Source organism: Macrobrachium nipponense, chromosome 29 (assembly GCF_015104395.2).
Source record: "Macrobrachium nipponense isolate FS-2020 chromosome 29, ASM1510439v2, whole genome shotgun sequence".
Lineage (NCBI taxonomy): Eukaryota > Metazoa > Arthropoda > Malacostraca > Decapoda > Palaemonidae > Macrobrachium > Macrobrachium nipponense.
In genome coordinates this window covers 72931812-72954617 of record NC_061092.1, presented here as the reverse complement: position 1 = coordinate 72954617, position 22806 = coordinate 72931812, and the positions used below count along the sequence as shown (strand labels likewise).

Sequence of the window (22806 nt, the reverse complement as noted above, 5' to 3'; positions counted from 1 at the left end):
ACGATTGGTTGATCTGTGCACCAACTGTCGAGGAATGCCTCAAAGCCACAAAGAAGGTAGTGCAATTCCTGGAACATCTGGGGTTCCAGATAAACAAAACGAAATCCAGATTCACTCCGAAGACTCGTTTTCAGTGGCTAGGAATCCAATGGGATTTATCCTCCCACAATCTGTCAATTTCGGTGGCCAAAAGGAGAGATAGCCAAGTCTGTGAGGCAATTTCTCAAAAGCAAACAAGCTTCAAGAAGAAACCAGGAAAGAATCCTAGGTTCCCTTCAGTTTGCCTCAGTGACGGATATCCTTATGAAGCTAAGAGGAAAGATATAAATCGAGTTTGGCGTTCAAGAGCAAACGCCAAGTCTCGAGACAAGTTGTCAGTGATTCCACAGATCCTTCGCAACCAGCTCCGTCCATGGACAAAAGTGAAGAACCTTGCCAAGTTAGTACCCCTTCAATATCCCCCTCCGGTGTTAACCATTCACACGGATGCCTCCTTGTCCAGTTGGGGGGGATACTCTCAATTCAGGCAAGTTCAGGGAACTTGGTCCGTCCAGTTCCGCCAGCTCCACATAAATGTGCTGGAAGCAATGGCGGTGTTTCTTACCTTGAAGAGACTCCTCCCTCCAAAGAAGTCTCATCTAAGGCTAGTTTTGGACAGTGCAGTAGTAGTACACTGCATCAACAGAGGAGGGTCCAAATCCATACACGTGAATCATGTCATGATAGCCATCTTTGCTCTAGCAAACAAGAACAAATGGCATCTGTCTGCCACCCACTTGGCAGGGGTAAGAAACGTTATAGCGGACGCACTGTCCCGGTCAGTCCCTCTGGAGTCAGAATGGTCGCTAGACGACAGGGCATTCCAGTGGATATGCCAGAGAGTACCAGGTCTCCAGGTAGATCTATTCGCCTCCCAAGCAAACCACAAGCTCCCTTGCTATGTGGCCCCCAACCTGGACCCTCTGGCTTATGCCACGGACGCCCTGTCGATAGACTGGAATCAATGGAAGAAAATCTATATATTTCCTCCAGTGAATCTTCTGTTGAAAGTTCTGAGCAAACTGAGGACTTTCAAAGGGCTAGTGGCCCTGATTGCTCCAGACTGGCCAAAGAGCAACTGGTATCCTCTGCTTCTGGAGTTGGGTCTCCGATCGCAAGGGATAATGTTAGTAGCATACCTCGACGATTGGTTGATCTGTGCACCAACTGTCGAGGAATGCCTCAAAGCCACAAAGAAGGTAGTGCAATTCCTGGAACATCTGGGGTTCCAGATAAACAAAACGAAATCCAGATTCACTCCGAAGACTCGTTTTCAGTGGCTAGGAATCCAATGGGATTTATCCTCCCACAATCTGTCAATTTCGGTGGCCAAAAGGAGAGATAGCCAAGTCTGTGAGGCAATTTCTCAAAAGCAAACAAGCTTCAAGAAGAAACCAGGAAAGAATCCTAGGTTCCCTTCAGTTTGCCTCAGTGACGGATATCCTTCTGAAAGCAAGACTGAAAGATATAAATCGAGTTTGGCGTTCAAGAGCAAACGCCAAGTCTCGAGACAAGTTGTCAGTGATTCCACAGATCCTTCGCAACCAGCTCCGTCCATGGACAAAAGTGAAGAACCTTGCCAAGTTAGTACCCCTTCAATATCCCCCTCCGGTGTTAACCATTCACACGGATGCCTCCTTGTCCAGTTGGGGGGAATACTCTCAATTCAGGCAAGTTCAGGGAACTTGGTCCGTCCAGTTCCGCCAGCTCCACATAAATGTGCTGGAAGCAATGGCGGTGTTTCTTACCTTGAAGAGACTCCTCCCTCCAAAGAAGTCTCATCTAAGGCTAGTTTTGGACAGTGCAGTAGTAGTACACTGCATCAACAGAGGAGGGTCCAAATCCATACACGTGAATCATGTCATGATAGCCATCTTTGCTCTAGCAAACAAGAACAAATGGCATCTGTCTGCCACCCACTTGGCAGGGGTAAGAAACGTTATAGCGGACGCACTGTCCCGGTCAGTCCCTCTGGAGTCAGAATGGTCGCTAGACGACAGGGCATTCCAGTGGATATGCCAGAGAGTACCAGGTCTCCAGGTAGATCTATTCGCCTCCCGAAGGCAAATACAAGCTCCCTTGCTATGTGGCCCCCAACCTGGAACCCCTCTGGCTTATGCCACGGACGCCCCTTGTCGATATAGACTGGAATCAATGTGAAGGAAAATCATATATATTTCCTCCAGTGAATCTTCTGTTGAAAGTTCTGAGCAAACTGAGGACTTTCAAAGGGCTAGTGGCCCTGATTGCTCCAGACTGGCCAAAGAGCAACTGGTATCCTCTGCTTCTGGAGTTGGGTCTCCGACCTCAACGGATTCCCAACCCCAAGCTGTCGCAACCAGTACAAATGAGGACTGTTCGCTTCCTCAGGAATTCTTCAGACCCTAACTTTATGGACTTCATGAAGTTTGCGGCTAAAAAAGATGCTAACATCGATCCACAAAACATCCTTTTTCTGGAATCAGATAAAAGAGAATCAACTATTAGGCAGTATGACTCAGCTGTCAAAAAGTTAGCATCCTTCCTGAAGAAAACGAACACTACAACCATGACAGTTAATTTAGCTATATCCTTTTTCAGATCCTTGTTTGAAAAAGGTTTAGCAGCTAGCACCATTACTACCAATAAATCGGCTTTGAAGAAAATTTTTCAGTTGGGCTTCCAAATAGACTTAACAGAATCTTACTTTACGTCTATTCCCAAAGCCTGTGCTAGACTTAGACCTTCTGAAAGACCTACTTCAGTTTCATGGTTCTTAAATGACGTCCTCAAACTAGCCTCAGATACTGACAACTCGTCTTGCACATTCATAATGCTACTTAGAAAGACATTATTTTTATTAAGCCTGGCCTCAGGGACCAGAATTTCAGAACTGTCGGCTCTATCCAGAGATGCGGGTCACGTAGATTTTCTCTCCAGGGGAAGTTCTACTTTCTCCGGATCGCAGCTTTTTAGCTAAAAATGAGATCCTCTTGCAGGGGCCCCTTGGAAAGTTCCATCACTTCCGCAAGATCCTTCCCTTTTGCCCAAGAGTTAACCTTTAAGAGCCTTTCTATCTCGTACATCCTCTAGATCCTCAGGTCCTCTCTTTATGAGAGAAAAGGGTGGAACTTTATCAGTTAAAGGAATCAGACAGCAGATCCTTTACTTCATTAAACAAGCCAACCCTGAATCATTTCCAAAAGCACATGATATCAGAGGAGTAGCTACTTCAATTAATTATTTCCAACATATGAATTTTGAGGATCTTAAAAAGTATACTGGATGGAAATCACCGACAGTCTTTAAACGTCATTACCTGAAGTCCTTGGAATCATTAAAATTTTCAGCAGTAGCAGCGGGAAACATAGTTTCCCCTGATTCTGCACAGTAGTTGTAGTATAAGATCCAGGTCTCCTTTCTACCTACCTCGTCCAACATGCCTCACCCTACTGCTATGCTCTTCGTAGTACTCTAGCCTTAGCCGCTAGGATCCTATTGGTGGACTGCCCCTTATTTTTCTGCAAGGGGCACCCACACCTTATGCATATAAATGTGCTTCAGTGTCTCTACCCTTATTTTTATGCTAGGGTAGAACACAATGTGTTTGTTTATATTGTATACTGTAAATTGGTTCTTTGATTCACTTATATTATATCCCAATCTTTTTACAATTTTGTTTCATTTTGACCTTTTATTTCCATCTTGTCTGTTTCTCTGGTACTATTTCACAGGCCGACACGAGCTGAGCCCAGAAAGGGATTTTGACGAAGGAAAAATCTATTTCTGGGTGATTGGCTCGTGTCGCCCTGTGAAACCCACCCTGTTTTTCCTTACCCACCCTGCAGGACAAGATGATCATTTTATAAAGGATGACCGCTAGAGGCGCTGCTCTCTGCTTGGCGTCAGTAGTAGTAGTAGTAGCGGACGCATCACCCTTTGGTATCAGCTCTCTCAGGTGAGGGATTTTGTGATGGAAGGTCTAAATGGTAGATGACTCGTGGTAGTGGTCTCACTCGCCCCTGTTACCATACTGACACTTCTTTTATAGAGTGAGCGAGTCAGTTTAACTGACATTTTCTTGATTTTATTTTTTCTCTGGTAATATTAGGATTATTTACCTAGAAAATAATGAACTTTAAGGATATTTCACAGGGCGACACGAGCCAATCACCCAGAAATAGATTTTTGTCCTTCGTCAAAATCCCTTATATATATATATATATATATATATATATATATATATATATATATATATATATATATATATATATTATATAGAATATATATATATATATATATATATATATATATATATATATATTATATACATATATATATTTCTGGGCTCAGCTCGTGTCGCTGCGCGAAATATCCTTTAATCTATTATTTCCTAGGGTAAATGTACTAACACATACCAGAGAATAAATAAATAAAGAAAAAGGCTCAGTATAACTGACTCGCTCACCCTCCAAGAGGGTGTCGGTATGAACACTATGGCGAGTGAGACCACTACCACGAGCAAATGCCAAACGAATTCTCCCACTACAAAATCCCCCCAAGAGGAGAGCCGACCCACAGAGTGGGCAGCACATACTACTACTACTCCATCCCATGCTGCCGACTGCTGCGCCTCTGGTGGCCATCCTTTTAAGTTAGCGCACCCAGGTCAGACGTTGCCATTTTTTACTCTGTGTTTTGTGTGCCCTTACTTTGGATTTATTTACCATGGAGCGTGCAGCCATCGCAGCATGCTAAGTTAAGTACTCAGTGTTTATTGCTATTTGGTTTTTTGGAGGTCCCTGAGCCGTATTTGCCGTTTTTTAGGTATAAATACGAACTCTAGGTCGGAAGCATGGCGGCATGGTTCTGCCTCGTGGTGGGTTCGTTCTTGGTCGCCTATACCCAGAACATCCCCTTACTTAAGTACGCTCTATTTTTATTATCCGATTTGTTTAGGGTACGGCCTACACGGTTTTGTCATGCATGCATGTCTTTTACCTCCTGTAGGCCCTTCCATCCAGACCCCAGCCACGGCTCTTAGTATCGGCCTCGGCTGGCTTTGAGTGGTAGACTTGCCTTCGGGTTAGTCGTACACTCCTGGATTTTTTCTCCTACTATATTGTTTTCTTTCTTTCAATTTTATTATTCATTTTATTTATATGTATTTGTTAGGTTAGCTAGGCGTCTGGCTTGCTGAGCCTAGGTCATGGCCCATTGGGCCTATATACTACCGCTCTTCAGTTCGGTTGCTTCCCGATAGCTCTCTCTGATCAGTTTGGTTATGTTTCTTGGCTTAGTTTGTGGTTATTATCGCCCCGTGGTCACTACGTGATCACGAGGCAGCCAGACGCCTGTCCAGTCACCTTCCCCCCCTCCCGCTCTGCTATAGAGTCGGGGGGGATGGGTCGGTCTGCCCATGCTCGCTCCGCATACCCGAGCCTGCCTCCCTCTCTCCCCCCAGGCGGAGGGAGTAGAGGGACGGGACAGACCCAGACTGAACTCGACCTCTCCGGCTTCTCGGTCCCGGAACGGATGGTAAGGTGGGGGGGGACTGGCCTTTCCCCCCTCCGTTGCTACCCCGTCGCTCCGTTGCTAGCCCGAGTCTGTATGCCCTCTTGCTCCTTTCCACCTTACTAGGGCTCCTTTACCACCGGAGGCCTGGCATCCACGGAAAGGTGATAGTCCACCCAGCAGGGTGGACCGGAAACATACAGGTCGGTCCCACTTCTAACCACTCCGTCTCGCGGAGTTACAAACACTCCGTCACGCACTGGACTTAGTCCGGTACGTTAGAAATTTAGGTTTAAGATCTTTATGTTAAACATTTAAGTTTATCTAAGTACCTTAAACCATCCCCCCTCCCTTTCTGTCCCACCGGATCCCTCCGGGGTTATAGCCTATTCAGGCGATTCAGGGAGGGGTTATGCCCAAATTTTTTCCGAGCTCCGGCATGCAACGGAGTTCTTTTTGTCCTTTAGCCTGTAAGTGATAGTCTTTAAGATACTCAGTCTTTTCACTTACAGACCACCAACTGTGAGCATCCGGGATGCGCCGCCACACTTCAGGACCCTTGTGGACACGAAGTTTGCCGGTCCCATGCTCCATGCGCGACTCCGCACGGGGACATCCAGGTCTGGTACCACGAGACGTGTACCATATGTTACGATCTGGTGAGCCAGCTGTTAGACGGGGGTGGTAAGTATTCTAACTCCGTTAAATGGTTCTCAATTTTTATAGTGCTTAAGTTTTGACATTAATCACTCTAACTTAAGGTAATATCAGGGGGCTTTATAGCCCCTATAATTTTAAGTTACGCTTTAAGTTAGTTTTAGTTTTAAGTTATTCTTAAATCTAATCAATACCCTCTCTTCCAGGCTCCGGCTGTGAGGGATACCGCACTGGCAACCCTGCGGGCCTGGGTCGGCGGTTTCGGGAAGAACGCCGCCAAGGGTATGCCCTACATCCTAGAGAAGAGGGTTGGCGGGTGCTAATCTTCCCCGGAGGCAAGGCGACAGGATACGTCGACCCAGCAGATGCGGAGCCCCGACTATCGCCTTCATCCAGCAACAGCTGGCTGCCTCGTGACAGACCAAGGCCAGGACATCTCCTCGGAAGTCGCGACGCTTGACATTAATGTAGAACCATGGTAGGTGTAGACGACCTGTTGGTCGAGGTAGGTAAGTTGGACACCCAAGGGATACCCTTGGGTGCTACTGGTTCTTCTACTCCTGCAACCTCTCCATCCTTCCAAGGCTTTACAGGTAATGAGTTGTATACTTCTCCTGACGCTTCAGTTAGACCCAAGGTCAAGGGTCAAACAGTGAAAAACCTTGACGAAGACGTCGTCGTCGTCTAAGAAGACGGCTTCGGCGTCATCCTCTCGTAAGTCTCCGGCTGGGAATCCCGGAGCAGAGAGATCTAAAGCTTCTGGGTCCGGCTCTAAGTCCTCGAGGAGTAGATCCTCCAAAGAGAGATCTCACACTCCAGCGGAGTCGTTAGTTCCGCTACCCCTGGTTCCAGTTCAGGGCCACCCTTCCACCTCCGCAGCAGCTCCGGCTCTGGACGCCAATGCTGGCCTCTTACAACAGTGGGCGATCTGGTTGGGTCCCTGAAAAATAGCATGGAACAAATGTTCTCTCGGTTGTCGGATAGGATTACTTCTCAGGACACCATTATAGCCGGACTGAGCCAAGCTCCTGTAGCCTCTCCTCCACCTTTCACCACAGGTGGAGCCCAACTTCCCCCGTATGACTCTCTTCCTCCGTTCTCAATGAACAACCCTTGGAGAGTAGCGTCATACGCCCCCTTCCAAGACGGGCTCATCTCTATCCCGGAATGTGGAACTCGGAGGATTGAGGACTTCGAGTTCTACCCGGAAGACCTTCAGCCTCCGTTCATCGGCTACGCCAGGCTCACCGCCTCAGCCATGACTCGGGATGACAAAGTACCAAAGGAGACAGTCCTCTATTCACGTGACCAGGCTCAGAGAGAATGGCTTCAGGTGTCTAGAGGACATGGATTGTACCAATACGAAAATCCAACCTTTCAAGAGCCCGTTTACGATCTTTACGATGGAAGAGAGTACCCCGCTCCCTTTCCTGACAAAGATCGCGAATACGACTATTCAAGCAGCCCAGAAGGGGATTCCATGCCTCAACTGAAGGAAGCAGATCTACATCTCCTCTACTTCCTTCAGCCGGTGAATTGTGGGAAGACTTACCTAACACCTTCTCAGCGGGCAAACTCAAACCAGACTGTGCTATGGAGCAGTTTGGTGAGAAGCTTCCTAGGCTTCCAGATAGCCTTATTCAGGCAGAATTTCGAAGCCAAATCGCGGTAGCCAGGTCCATTAATTCCATGGGCTATGACCGAGGTGGCTACCGTTGCCTATGGGTCGGAACCGCTCTCAAGCTTATTACCAAATCTTTGACTCAAACGGTGCAGTCAGATATGTTTGAGTTTGCCACTGCTAGGACGAATTGTAGGAGCAATGTCCTACAAGAAGCAACTATTCGGCACGAGCCGAATAAGTTGCTTGCGTCAAACATCTGGGGAGCAGGACCTCTTCCCAGAAGCGATGGTGAAGGAGGTTCAGTCAGAGGCTACGAGATTGAAACGAGCCAGAGTTGGGGTCTTACGGCCAAGAGACGTCAGGACCAAGTCGGTAAGGGTAAGGCTCAGAGGAAACCTAGACGTTTCCAGCCCTACCAGAAAAAAGCAACCACGCTTTTCTCAGCAAGTTCCGGCTGTTCCCTTGGTGCAAGCAGCCCAACCTTCCACCTCAAAGGGGCTCAATCGCAGCCGATCTACGTGATCTCCCCTCAGCCTCAGCCCTCCACCTCTTACGCCCTCTCTCCAGCCTACAACCAGGTCTTCGAGGGTCAAGCTTCACAGAAGTATGACCGCTCGAGTAAGGGAGGCAGAGGTAAGCGATCCTTTCATGGGAGAGGATCGGGAGGTCCCTTCAATAGGGGAAAACATTTCAGGGGAGGCCGAGAGAGGCTACCAGAACCAATGAGGAATTCAGGTAGGAGGGAGGCTGTTTCACTTTCGCCACCGGTGGAACTTCAGCAAGTGGGCTCAGAGCATTGTGTCAAAAGGCCTGGGTTGGAGTGGTTAACGAACCCACCCCCATCCAGACCTTTTCCGCCAACTTCCTTCCCAGAATTGACGGAGTATGCGGAGGATCTCCTTCAGAAAGGAGCTATAGCGAGAGTCAAAAGGTTAAAAATTCAAGGACGCTTGTTCAGCGTGCCAAAGAAAGGCTCACAAAAAAGAAGGGTTAATCTTATTAGACTTGTCCCGCTTAAACACTTAGCCATTCGCTGCGACAAGTTCAAGATGCTCACGATCTCGCAGGTGCGGACCTTACTTCCCCGTGGGGCCGTCACCACCTCTATCGATCTTACAGACGCTTACTATCATATCCCTATTGCAAGACACTTCCGTCCGTATCTGGGTTTCAAGATAGGAGACCAGACATTCTCCTTCAAGGTAGTTCATTTCGGGCTCAACGTAGCACCCAGGGTGTTTACGAAGCTGGCGGAAGTAGTAGTTCAACAACTCAGATCGCAAGGGGTTATGGTAGTAGCGTATCTCGACGATTGGTTGATCTGGGCCTCAACAGTCGAAGAATGCAACAAAGCAACACTGAAAGTGATTCAGTTCCTGGAATATCTAGGCTTCAAAGATAAAACAGGACCAAATCAAGACTCACTCCAGAGTCAAACTTCAGTGGCTAGGCATTCAATGGAATCTATCCTCCCATACTCTGTCGATTCCATCATCCAAAAGGAAGGAAATAGCGAAGTCAGTCAAGCAATTCTGAGTCACAAACTGGCTTCAAGAAGATCTCAGGAAAGGATCCTGGGTTCTCTCCAGTTTTGCTTCAGTGACGAACATCCTAATGAAAGCCAAACTGAAAGACCTAACCAGAATCCTGGCGCTCACGAGCAAATGTCAGGTCCAGGGACAAATTATCCTCAGTCCCTCTGATTCTAAAGAATCGACTCCGGCCGTGGGCGAAAGTCAAGAACTTGTCGGTGTCAGTGCCCCTTCAGTTTCCTCCACCAGGGATCACCATCCACACAGACGCTTCATTAAGCGGTTGGGAGGATATTCCCAGTTCAAGAAGGTTCAAGGAACGTGGTCACCTCAGTTCCGTCAGTTCCATATAAACGTACTGGAAGCAATGGCAGTGTTCTTGACTCTAAAAAGGTACGTCCGCCAAAATACTCCCACATAAAGCTAGTCCTGGACAGCGCAGTGGTAGTACATTGTATAAACAGAGGGAGGCTCCAAAGTCACGTCATCTAAATCATGTCATGGTAGCCATCTTCTCCCTGGCGGACAAGTTCAGTTGGCATCTCTCCTCCACTCACATAGCTGGAGTGAGAAACGTCATAGCAGATGCTCTATCCCGATCAGTACCTCTAGAGTCGGAATGGTCACTGGACAACAGTTCGTTCCAATGGATTCTTCAGAGAGTTCCAGGTCTACAGGTGGATCTCTTCGCATCCCAAGCGAAACCACAAACAAACTTCCCGTGTTATGTAGCCCCAAACCTGGACCCTCTGGCCTATGCCACGGACGCCCTGGCTCTAGACTGGAACAACTGGGAGAAGATTTATGTCTTTCCTCCAGTGAATCTTCTCATGAAGTGTTGAACAAACTCAGGACATTCAAGGGTCAAGTGGCTCTAGTAGCCCCAGACTGGCCGAAGAGCAATTGGTACCCTCTCATTCTGGAACTGGGTCTTCGCCCTCTTCGGATCCCCAATCCCAGGCTCTCCCAGTCAGTACAAACGAAGACTGTGTTCGCTTCCTCAGGGATTCTCAAAACCCTAAACTTTATGGATTTCATGAAGTTTGCAGCGAAAAGGGATGCGAACATTGACCCTCAGAATATTCTCTTCTTGGAATCCGATAAAAGAGATTCAACTTTGAGACAGTATGATGCTGCTGTCAAAAAGTTAGCAACCTTCCTGAAAGAATCAGATATTAAGATCATGACAATCAATTCAGCTATATCCTTTTTCAGATCCTTATTTGAAAAAGGCTTAGCAGCTAGCACAATTACGACAAACAAATCAGCCTTGAAAAAGATTTTTCAATTTGGGTTCAACATAGACTTGACAGATTCCTACTTCTCGTCTATCCCCAAGGCGTGTGCTAGACTTAGACCTTCTGTAAGGCCTACGTCAGTATCATGGTTCTTAAACGATGTTCTAAAACTGGCTTCAGAAACCAATAATGCACATGCTCGTTTATAATGCTCTTAAGAAAAACCCTCTTTTTATTAAGCTTGGCCTCAGGAGCTAGAATTTCAGAACTGTCGGCTTTATGCCAGAGATCCGGATCATATTCAGTTCCTTCCCACAGGGGAAGTGCTACTTTCTCCGGAACGTAGCTTTATAGCTAAGAATGAAGATCCTTTGATGAGGTGGGAACCATGGAAGGTACTACCCCTTCCACAAGATGTATCTCTTTGCCCAGTTTCAACCTTGCGAGCCTTTCTATCTAGGACCTCCTCATCCTCATCGGGTCCTCTCTTTAAGAGAGAAAAGGTGGCAACTTTATCTATAAAGGCATCAGGCAGCAAACCTCCTGTACTTCATTAAACAAGCCAATCCTGACTCTTTCCCTAAAGCACATGATGTCAGGGCAGTAGCCACCTCAATTAACTATTTCCAACATATGAACTTCGATGAGTTGAAAAAGTATACTGGATGGAAATCGCCGACAGTTTTCAAACGTCATTACTTAAAGTCCTTGGAAGCTCTGAAATTTTCAGCAGTTGCAGCGGGGAACATAGTTTCCCCTGACTCTAGCTAATCTTTAGTAGAAGATCCAGTCCTCCTTTCTACCTGCTTCACCCAACAGTTTGTCTATTCCTACCTTGTTCATTTACGGTCACCTTGTGTCTTAGCTGCCATGCCCTTTTATGATATGTGGTGGGTGTCCCTTATTTTTTTGCTAGGGACACTCACAATTGATGATGAATATTGATATGGTGGATGTCATCCCCTTATTTTTATGCTAGGGGATACATCTTATTATAGTGGTTACGGGTTTTGTATATTAAGTTATATACATTCCTTTATATATGATTATGGTTGAGTTTGTTTGTTCAACTTATTATGTTAATTGCTCTGTAAATTTTGATACATAAACTTTACACAGATACCATTTTGGTACATATATGCCATATTACCTCTGTATATATGTAAATTACCCTAAGTTAAGAAATATTATTAGAATTAAGTGTAATTTAAGCAATATTTCTATTTTTGTACCACTGTGTATATGTATCCTTATTAGCAATTATCTTTTATTTTATTTTATCTTTTATTTGAGTTTACCTCTTTTTAATTTGTCGATTTCTTTACAATCTTGTGCTATTTCTCTGGTACGATTTCGCGCAGCGACACGAGCTGAGCCCAGAAAAGGGATTTTGACGTAAGGAAAAATCTAGTTTCTGGGCGATTGGCTCGTGTCGCAGCGAAATCCCGCCCTACCCATCCCATCGCCAAGATTGTCTGCTAACTTCAGGATGGCCACCAGAGGCGCAGCAGTCGGCAGCATGGGATGGAGTAGTAGTAGTATGTGCTGCCCACTCTGTGGGTCGGCTCTCCTCTTGGGGGGATTTTGTAGTGGGAGAATTCTTTTGGCATTTGGCTCGTGGTAGTGGTCTCACTCGCCATAGTGTTCATACCGACACCCTCTTGGAGGGTGATGCGACCCCGTCAGTTTAACTGACCTTTTTCTTTATTTATTTATTCTCTGGTATGTGTTAGTACATTTACCCTAGAAATAATAGATTAAAGGATATTTCGCTGGCGACACGAGCCAATCTGCCCAGAAATAGATTTTTCCTTACGTCAAAATCCCTTTTTTTTTGGGGGAGGGGGGGGGGAAATAACCGATATGGATCTAACTGACTAACCAGGATCGCTAGCGACTCGGAACGTCAGGTTAAATTTCCTCTAGTATATCATTATGTGGACAGTACCCTCAACTAAAGCTACCAAACTCGAATTTATTCGATTCAGACTGGCCAGGAGGATAGATCCCATAAGATGAAAGAGAGAGAGGCTCTCTTATCATTGATATTTCCTATGAAGAGTCTTAACTTCAACAGGGAAAAAAGGCATAAGAGTAACAGTTAAGGACAGTTAGCCTACCTTATTAATATAGTTGGGCTGAACTGATGGGTGGCAACTCTTCCACCTCTTCAGTGAATTAATGAATAGACCATATTTGCATATATTTACTTTGAAAATAATAATTCATGCAAAATAATTTTGGGGAGAGAGAAAGAGTTACCAACTCTCTCTCTCTCTCTCCCCCACTAAATAATAGACTGCGTAGCCTATCAAACATGATAATAATATTATGTCGAGATTACTTGGACGCGCTCAAGAGCTGAGTAACATAGTTCGAACGCCCTCAGTCTAGCCCCCAGACTTACCCCAGAGTATGTCGTGAGCGCGTTCGGTACCTCTACAACTTAATTTCTAATAATAATAATAAGTATAATAAGTGAACACATGAATTAGGTACTTTTAATGCAAATAATATTTGATTTATTCTTATTTAAGCTAAAACATGCGTACCTAATTCCCACGCGTTCTTGCTCATGATTTCAAAATGGCAGGGGGACCCCAACTTCCCTGCAACACTTTCTACGGGGCGAAGGCCAATTTAGGAAGTCCCGCAGCCTTATAAATTATGAAAAACTGAAATTGGGGTACTCAACTTTGGTGCAGAAGACATTTCGGAGGAAGCCATCACAAAATACGCACTAGAAACACAGTTAATCACGAGCAAGAAAAGTCGCGTCGTAGATTCACGAGTTCTAAAACAGGATTGAAGGTGGCGCTCGGGTCGGGTAGTTGCAGTAGTAGCGAGAGGGGGGAAGTAGTAGCCGTTGGGTCGGCTCTCCCCATGAGAGGGATTTTGGAAAGGAAACCTCTAATTGGCAGGAGACCTGTGAATAGTGGCTTCCACTCGCCTTGTACTTTATACCCGATGCCCTTAGGGTGCTCGCGCAAGGGTAGTAACCTCAGCATACCATGGTAGCTTTTTTCTCTTGTATATTTAGAACCTATTTATACTAGAAAAGTGAATAGCAGGATCCTTTTCACCGGCGAACACAGGTCGACCCAGAAGTGTATTTTGTAATGTATACAGTGGTCCCCCCGTATTTGCGGGGGATGCGTACCAGACCCCCCCGTGAGTAGTTAGAACCTGCGAATGTTTGGAACCCCCCCTCTAAAAATGCTCATAAACTCCTATCCTGAACATGCAAACACCAAAGTATCCCTAAAAAGACCATCCTTCATCAAATATACATAAAATATCCTATTATGGTTCATATTAATCTTTGAAATATTATTGATACTGTTTTAAAGTAAATCTTACATTTTATGGTTATACATAAATACATACTATGTACGTACTGCATGACATAGTTACGCATGTGAAAATAATTCCGTCCCCCCATAAATATTCAGTCATGCACGTTTTCTTTCATACTGTTACTATTTGAGACATCCATTTTCTTTTTACAAGGGAAACAATTGTATGTGAAATCACAAGAGATAGAGAGAAAGAACAAAATATGTATGAACATTAAACAATTGTTTTACGCTAGTACAACTTATGTAAACAGGGTACTCACCAGTGATGAATGTTGATTAAAGATGATGATGATGAATTAGCCGTGCAGTCCGATGAATGAGGATGAAGATATGACTGCACAGCTAAGCAGAGGAGTTACATATCCTTTGAGGGCGCCTCTTCACCTTCAGGAGGCGCTTTGGGAGGCAGTGACTCGAGATTTGGGAGGCACTTCTTCAGGCGATTCAAGAGGCACTACTTCAGGCGATTTAGGAGGCTTTGGAGGGTCTTTCTTCATTCGTGTGATGAACATTGTGATTGGCAACTGCTGCCGTTGCTTCTTCATGGTGGTGAGAGCTTGATTATAGGGCTCCAATGCTGTATCTAGAATATTAGAAAACTTCAAGGAGCGCCCCATGTCAGGATCATATGTTGCGACAAACTCCTGGAGGTCGTTTACCATTTTTTTAACTTGGGACAGGCGTTCCAAAGTCAGGCTCTCCTCCTCCTCCTCCTGATCCTCTCCTGAACCTGGAGTGTCTTCTTCCTCGCTGGCGGACTTCGTCAGCTCTTCTAAGTCCTGGTCGGTAAGGGGGTCAGAGTGGGCATCAATGAGGGTGCCGACTTCTTCCTCGGTGATATCATCAAAGCCCTCACCACCAAGAATTTTTGCCAACTGGACTGCCTTATTAATGGCTGAATGTTGGATTTCCTGGGGAGAAAAGCCTGTATAATTATGGACACAGTCTGGCCACAACTTACTCCAGCAGGCATTCAGTCTCCTTCATGTCCTTCAACGACCGGTCAATGACAGACAGACACGTGGCAATTGTGAATTTACGCCAATAATCTTTCAGCGTAAATTCGCTGTCACAGTCCATTGCATCAACAAGGCGCTGGAGGGAGTTCCTGGTGTAGAGTGCCTTGAAGGCACGGATGACGCCCTGATCCATAGGCTGGAGGAGAGAGGTGGTGTTGGGAGGAAGGAACTCAAGCTGGACTCCCTTGGAATAAAGATCAAGAGGGTGGCCACCAGCATTGTCCATTATCAGCAAGACCTTGAAGTTGATGTCCAAATCGGCCAGGTGTTGCCTAACTTGAGAAATGAAACTCTGGTGAAACCAGTAATCCATCAGGACTTTGGTGACCCAGGCCTTGGGATTATGCATCCAGAAGACGGGCAGTAACGCCTTGTTCTTGTTCTTGAATGCCCTGGGATTTGCAGCCTTGTAAATGAGGCCTGGTTTCAGCATGAAACCAGTCGCATTCCCGCACATCAGGACGGTCACCCCGTCCTTTTGTGCCTTGAATCCGGAGGCTTTAGCTTCATCCTTCATAAGGTACGTCCGGGACAGCATTTTCTTCCAGAACAGGCCAGTTTCGTCCATGTTGAACACCTGTTCTGGGCGATATCCTTTCTCCTGGATTATTTTCATGAAGGCCTCCGGATATTTTGCGGCTGCCTCTTTGTCTGCAGATGCAGCTTCCCCATGTAGGGAAACAGACTTTAGGTGGAACCTTTTCTTGAACCGGTGGAACCATCCTTTGCTCGCCTGAAATCCTTGGGGAGCTGAGGACGGTCCCGGTTGTGGTTCTTCTTCTTCGTCTTCCTCTTCAGGAGCTGGTTCTCCAAAGCCCAAGAATTCCAATGTCCCTTCTTCATCGCCTTCCAGTGCCTCCACATCTTCGGCTTCAGCTTCCTCTTCCTCACCAACTTGTGAAACAGTAGGAGTTGATAGCTGCTGGTAGATCTGTCGTGCTTTTTGGCGTATGATCTTGGAGTCAAGGGGCACGTTCTTCTTCCTGCAGTCCTTGATCCAGAACGTGAGTGCAGATTCCATTTTCACGATGGTTTTGTCTCTCACTGTGGCCACAGCCTTTGCGGTGCCATAGTATGTCATACTAACACTTTTTCTTATTTCATTTTCTTTTTTCTTTATATATCTAACTGTGCTCTCATTCACTTTGAAATAGCGGCCAACTGCAGCGTAACTTTTTCCCTCCTTCAACATATCGAGAAGTTTCACCTTCTCGTCAAGCTTCATTACTGTCTTCTTTCTTTTAGCTTCTTGCCCAGAAGCCTTAGAAGGAGCAGGACGCTTTTTAGGGGCCATTTTCGGTACGATGCACACTGATATTTGCTGATATGCGTTAACGTTCGCGCATACCCGTAAGTTTCTGCGCAGTGAGGCTGCTCGGGTACTAGATGCGCGATACCCACAATTCCATCTCCGCGAAATGGGGCCAGGGTTCAACCAATCAACACCAAGTGTACAGCCAATGAGCAACAAGGAAAATGAATGCTGCTCCTGGATTGGCTGCTGTGCAGACAACAGCCAATAGCGTTTTAAATATCATTTCGTTTGGGTACTGCTCTAAGGCGTCACGGCATCATAAGATTTGTTTATCTGCGGAAAGTTGGCTTGGGTAGAGCATCTTTTAAGAATACCCGACTTTGTTACTGACCTTTTGCTGTGTTTCCATGAAAGTATTTTGTCACGAAAATATACTCATTATGTACGTATGAAAAATACACGTACATATACGTACTGCGTGCCGCAGACAGAAAAATTTGTACCCTGCTACAAATAGGTAATCATTGTCTTCCGTACTTTAGATATGGTCTGCATACTTTTATTATCATCCTAAAACAATTTATGTACATACATATATTTAGAAATCATCTTAAAACATTTCATAAAATGTACAGCCTGCACAATGCGTACCCAATTGACCCAATACGTATGTATGTAAGTTCAATGGCAGTGTTGCTAACTAACGCGTTTCACGCTAGATCTGGAGTTTTCAGATTTAATCTAGCACCATTGTTTTCCAATTTGCGTGATCACGCAATCCTAGAGATTTTTATGATTTTCTAGTGTGAAATTTGGCGTGTTATCGATGGTAATGGAAAAATTATTAATAGTATATTAACACAGTGGTGCTTAAAAATCTGCCCTGATGCCAATTTTACAAAAACAACAACTGTCATGTGTGTGACACACTTTTGAATGTCTTTGAGACAAACCCTGAGGCTATAATTATAAGATTATAGGGGTTGTTTTTCATTTCCAGGTACTGCTTAAATCTCCTTCCTACATCTGCCCTGCCCTTGATCTCTCTCTCTCTTCTACATCTTTCAGTTATCCAAGCGAGAGTTTTTTTTATGGGATAACATAGGCCCTCCAATTGCCTTTTCATCTGGAAAATATTTATTTTGTATACAATTGCCTTTTCTCGGCTGTGAAGTTGATGTCTATCTGTGGCTGTGAGATGACCAGGAATGACATGTAAGTCAGTGTCAAAGTAACTCTACACTTCAGTCAGACCAAAACTTTGTTGCCATATCGTATTCAAGCAATATTCCGTTGTTGTTTCCTATCTCTCATTTTGTGAGAGAGAGAGAGAGAGAGAGAGAGAGAGAGAGAGAGAGATGGCTGTACGTATACGATTGTTTATTTTCTCAGTCGCCAAACTCACTCTGTTATGCTTTATTTCATATTATCTTGCTCACCAATTTATACCTACGATATTTTTATTCAATTCATTACATTAAGATTTATAAGGAATGTCTAATAAACAGAATAACCATATCATTATGAAATGTCCATGTATGAATAGTAAACACACAAAAATTCGCATCTGCGAATAGCCGGGGGTGACCGCGAATAATTATGTATATGTTCCACAGAGAACCCCGCGAATGGGCGAGTCCTTCCGCAAATAATTTCTAGATAGGTTCCAAAGAAAAATCCGCGAATTAGGGGGGCCCCACTGTATTGTTAATTAGCATTGATTTTGCCTTTAATTACCTTTTGGTACTCCCTCTCACCTACCTGCCTCGCTTGTATTCCCTCCCTGGCCCAAGCTTGGGTGCGTATTTCAGGAATGAGGATTCTTGGCAGAGGTAGTAGTGACGAGCGGAAGGTGGCCATTGTAACGGCACCTCTCTGGCGGGGGATTTTGAGAGAGGAGAGAGCTAATTGGTAAAGTATCTTTGATAGTGCCTTCCACTCGCCCCTGATGCTATACCGACACCCTATGAGGGTGATCGATCCAGAGGTAGTAACTCTGGCATTCCATATGGCTTTTTTCTCTGGCATATTTAGCATTTATTTATACCTAGAAATGAGTGCTATAGGTACATTTCACTGGGCGACACAGGTCTTCACCCAGAAATAGATTTTTCTTTTGTCAAAATCCCTTTTTTATGCATACCTCTTTTTGTTCTTTTCTGTAGGATGCCCAGTTCCAATGCAAGACTTTGCCCTCAGTGATGGACATCGATGCCAGCCTCAGCTCGCATCCCATCGTGCAGACTGTCGGAAACAACGACCAGATTAATGCGATGTTCGATGCAATATCTTATCAGAAGGTTTGTCTCTTGTGTGTTGATTAAGCCAGGTATTAGCATTGGTACATAGTTATGTAGTTCTCAGTTGCAGATATTCATTATTAAAGAAAGGTATCAAAGAATTATTTGTCTTTAAAATGAAGTTAATTTTGTCTTGTTTTGATAGAGAGATAAGCTTATGGATTAGGTATTGACATATTTTATTTTTAGTAATAGAGAGGAGAAATATATTTCATTATTATTGATCATGTTTGCAGTAGTATCCCTTTGGTCCTTAGCCAGTTACCTCCATTCTTGATTCCTTTCTGCAATCTTGCTGGTTATCAAAGTGAGGTCTAAAGGAGAAAAACCTGTGTAGATAATTGGAGAGAAAAATAACTATGACATCTACCTCCAAAGAAAGTGGCAGAACAACTGCTTCTTACAATTTTGGAGTATGGGATTAAGCTCAGAGCTGAGAGATAGAGAGAAACTGTGGAAGAAACAGACATTGCCTACTGGAAAATTATGCGCAGTACACGAATGGAATGTTTGAACAATAGGCAAACCATTGCTCTTTATTGCCAAATGCTTCTGTGCAAAGTGGACAGCAAAGTATACAATTGGTCAAGACCTTATATCTCCTAGACTCCATGTTTGGCATTTTGTTGAAGTCTTCAAACCCTGCCCTTTTTTCCATGTCTTTTGTCTCGTATATTACTTGCAGTTATTTTCCTTTCAAGGCATTTTATGTAATTATGAGTTGCAGATTTTTCCTTGTCTCCAACCCAATTATTGTTTATGCCATGTGTGGTAACATAGTACTAAGTAGTTTTCCATTGTTTGCTCTTGGGATTCATTGCTGAACACTTTGATTATCCTAGTTTAAGAAATGTGTTCTTAGGCCAGGGAAAACTGAAATAAGAAAAAACATAACACAGTTTTCATGTGAGAAAAACAGACTTAACTTTTTGGGGTAAATGTAACAAATTGAATTGATTCATTATATAACTTTAGGATTCTGGCCTCTAATGACAGTTATCTTATGATGTAAGGTAGCAGAAACTTCATTATATTTTTTTTGCTATAATGTAAAGGCTATTTAATGAAATGGCTTTTATGAATGAAACTAAATTTTGTTTTGAAAAACTTTGATTGCAAGTTTTCCTTAACCTTAACCACATTCTCATTTATCATATTGGATATATTTATAATTTTATTCAGTCCAGTCATAGTTGAATTGTTTATTTATTATTATAATTCCCATCATGTGTGATTGACTTAAAATTCTGTTTTTAACTTTTGTTAATGTTGTACACCATTTTTTTTAATGGCTGTTGTTTTGTATGTGAGTTCTGTTAAACCAGAATAGAACTACAGAGACCACCCTACTTACGAATATTCAACTTCCAAACATTCAAAGAGAGAAACAGACGGGATTGACAATTACAAACATTCAAAGAGAGAAACGGACAGGATCACAAATTAAAATTGTGTTCAGAGCGCTGCTCTCTGACACCTGGAAGTTCCAATTTTGTTTTGTGTGCCTGTTCTGTACTTAGAGTGCTGTATTGCAGTGTATTGTGTTTTAGGCTGAAAAATGTACTACAGTACTGTATTGACTTTATATCATGCTGCACTTGAATAGGTATGGAGAGTACAATAACCAACTTACAAACAATTCAACTTGAAAACAGCTGTCTGGAACGTAACTCGTTTGTGAGTGGGGTGGTTTTTTGTAGTACCGGCTTTTGAGGGCAGTCGTAGTAAATTGAATGCACTTTTTCTTAGGGGTCTTCAGTTCTTCGGATGCTGGAGGATTTCATGGGAGAAAAATCTTTTCAAAAAGGCATCAATGCATTCCTCAAGAAATTTGAATATGGCAACTCTGTAACCAAGGATCTATGGATGGAACTTACTTTAGCGTGGGACAGTCAGGAGAAGGTATTTATAATGACCATTAGTTTCCTTTTACAGTAAACACACAAAACTGTATTTTGCGGTGATTGAGGTATATTTTTCATTTTTTTTTTATTAGAAATCAAAGATTTGTGGATAGAACTTACTTTACCTTGAAATGCCAAGGAAAAGATTATTAGTTCATTCACAAGATCCTTTGGTTAATACATTCATTCAGTTTGACCCATTTCAGTTTGTAATATGGTTACCGTATCTCATATGCTAGATGGAACTTTTCCTGAACTAAAACCATTCAAATGAGACTGATCATGAGAGAAGTATTTCTTATCAGACAGGGGATAGTCATCAGTTGTGTTGATATAATTGCCAACTGACCTAAGAAACATTAGTACGTATCTGTGATAGACCTCTTAATAGACACATTTCCTCAAAACAGAAAGAAGGATAACCTGTCTCTTTTGTGATAGCCATCTTAACCCTTAGTGGACGGGTAGAAAAAAATCAACAAGCAGCTAGCTCCACAGGCCAAGTAAACTTTGAGGTCGGCCAATTTACGGAAAAAATGCACGTGGTGAAAGAAAAAAATTCTAAAAATGTTTCCCTACCTTCCATGAGAAGTTGAAAATGACTACTATTTACAACCCCTCGTGGGGCCTCTTTTACAAGACAATCGTAAATTTTACCAATTTACATATGTTTGTCTAATTAATATTATTATTTTATTGTAAAATTATAATTACAGCTCACACAATATCAAAGCAGATAAGAAATAAAATCAGTAACAAATTCTTAGCATATTTGTTGAAAAATATTTACATAAATTTACCGAGAACGAAGATTCAGTTACTTATTTTTATTTGTACATGTTTGTTCTAATATTTCTTTGCAAAATTATATTTACAACTGACATGCTATCATAAAATGCAAGAACTAAAACCAACAGCAGCAAATTTATAAAAAGATGTCATATGAGACAGAGAGGCTGTACATTCCCCTTGAAGTAAGGATCACTAATAAGTTGCATGAGCCACCAGGTCTTGATTTTAGCCAGTGTAAAAGTTGCCATTAGTGAATTTATGGGCTATAGAAGTATTGGCACCTCTTTCCCGCCCGATTCTTTCTAAATCGATGGCGCTTAATATTGCTTCTCCTCATGATCAATCCATCCACCACCCCAAACCTGTTATTATTACTCCTGAGAAACTATCCGTCCATTAAGGGTTAAGAAAATCATCATTTGTTAATAAGATTCACTGGTACTTGGATGTCAGTGTCATATCCAGTTAAGAAGGTTGATAAACAAAGTCAGTTTCTGTCAGGTGTCTCATTCATTACCACCTGTCTGGAAAAGTGATATAGATGTCCATTTACTGTCTTCATGTTTATCTCTAATAGTGCACTTTTTCTAGCATCTAGAAATTTGATATAGCAGTATTTTTAATATTTTTATTGCCTATGTCTGCTTTAGAGGTCTGTTGGAGACATCATGGATACTTGGACTCGACAGATGGGCTACCCAGTTGTCTCTGTGTCTCAGTCAGCTCCAGATTCCTTCAGTCTGAAGCAGAGCCGCTTTCTCCAGGATCCACAGGCTGTATTCAAGTAAGTTTTTCACATTGATTTCCTAGAGTTAGCCATTTTTCTTCATTATGTCTTTTTTTTGGCTTTACTATAAGGAAAGTTATTTCACAGTCTATGTAAATTTTCAGTAACTGGATACTATTTAGTTTTTCTTGTATTTTGGCAATATTTGTTTCTGCAACACCTGAAATTCTTCATATTGAGGAGTGTGAGTTCATGTAGGCTAGTTTTGAAATGGGTTGATATATTACCTTCATGATGGTCTTTTTGTGTTTAGTGTTGCTTGTAACTTGTCAGGCATCTGAAGTATGGCGAAAAAGAGAACTTTTGCTTGAATAACTGTGTCAAGGTTGATGCTTTGTAGTTAGTGATTAAATAGCTATGGCCATCGACAATGGCTAACATCAATGTAATTGTTGATTTTCAGTAGATTGGATAAAATATTTTTTATTGTAGATTGTTTCATTATAAAGAGCTTTCTGAATTATTATTAACTATGAAAATTATGCATAATGGCATGAAGGAAATTTATGTATTCTTGCTGTCAATAGAAATGCAGGTCACATACTAACTAAGGCAGGTGCTGAAAGATGGAGCAGTCTTCCTTTTGTCATGCTTATGATTGCCCACTACTTACCGAGGACTAAAGGTTGCTAAGGTGATAGATAGCCATAATGATGAAATGAACAGTTCCATCATTAAACGCCCAAACATCTACCAAACTATTTTTTGGTTGATGGTCCAGTTTGTCTTAGCATTTCCTGGTTTTTTAACTTTTATTTTGTTTTTGTCTTTCTACTCATTTCAATAGTCTCATTTTAGCTACTGTCT

At 43.2% G+C, this 22806-nt stretch overlaps 1 protein-coding gene across 2 annotated transcripts in view; it reads left to right on the top strand.

Moving 5' to 3' along the window:
• Window positions 1–22806, top strand: part of LOC135206286 (glutamyl aminopeptidase-like) — a 137314-nt gene that overhangs the window by 99439 nt on the left and 15069 nt on the right. For both annotated transcript variants that reach the window (XM_064237704.1, XM_064237705.1), the window contains exons 9-11: window positions 18382–18516; window positions 20266–20418; window positions 21863–21996. In XM_064237704.1, the coding sequence (XP_064093774.1) occupies window positions 18382–18516; window positions 20266–20418; window positions 21863–21996 (422 nt within the window). The remainder of the gene's footprint in view (window positions 1–18381; window positions 18517–20265; window positions 20419–21862; window positions 21997–22806) is intronic.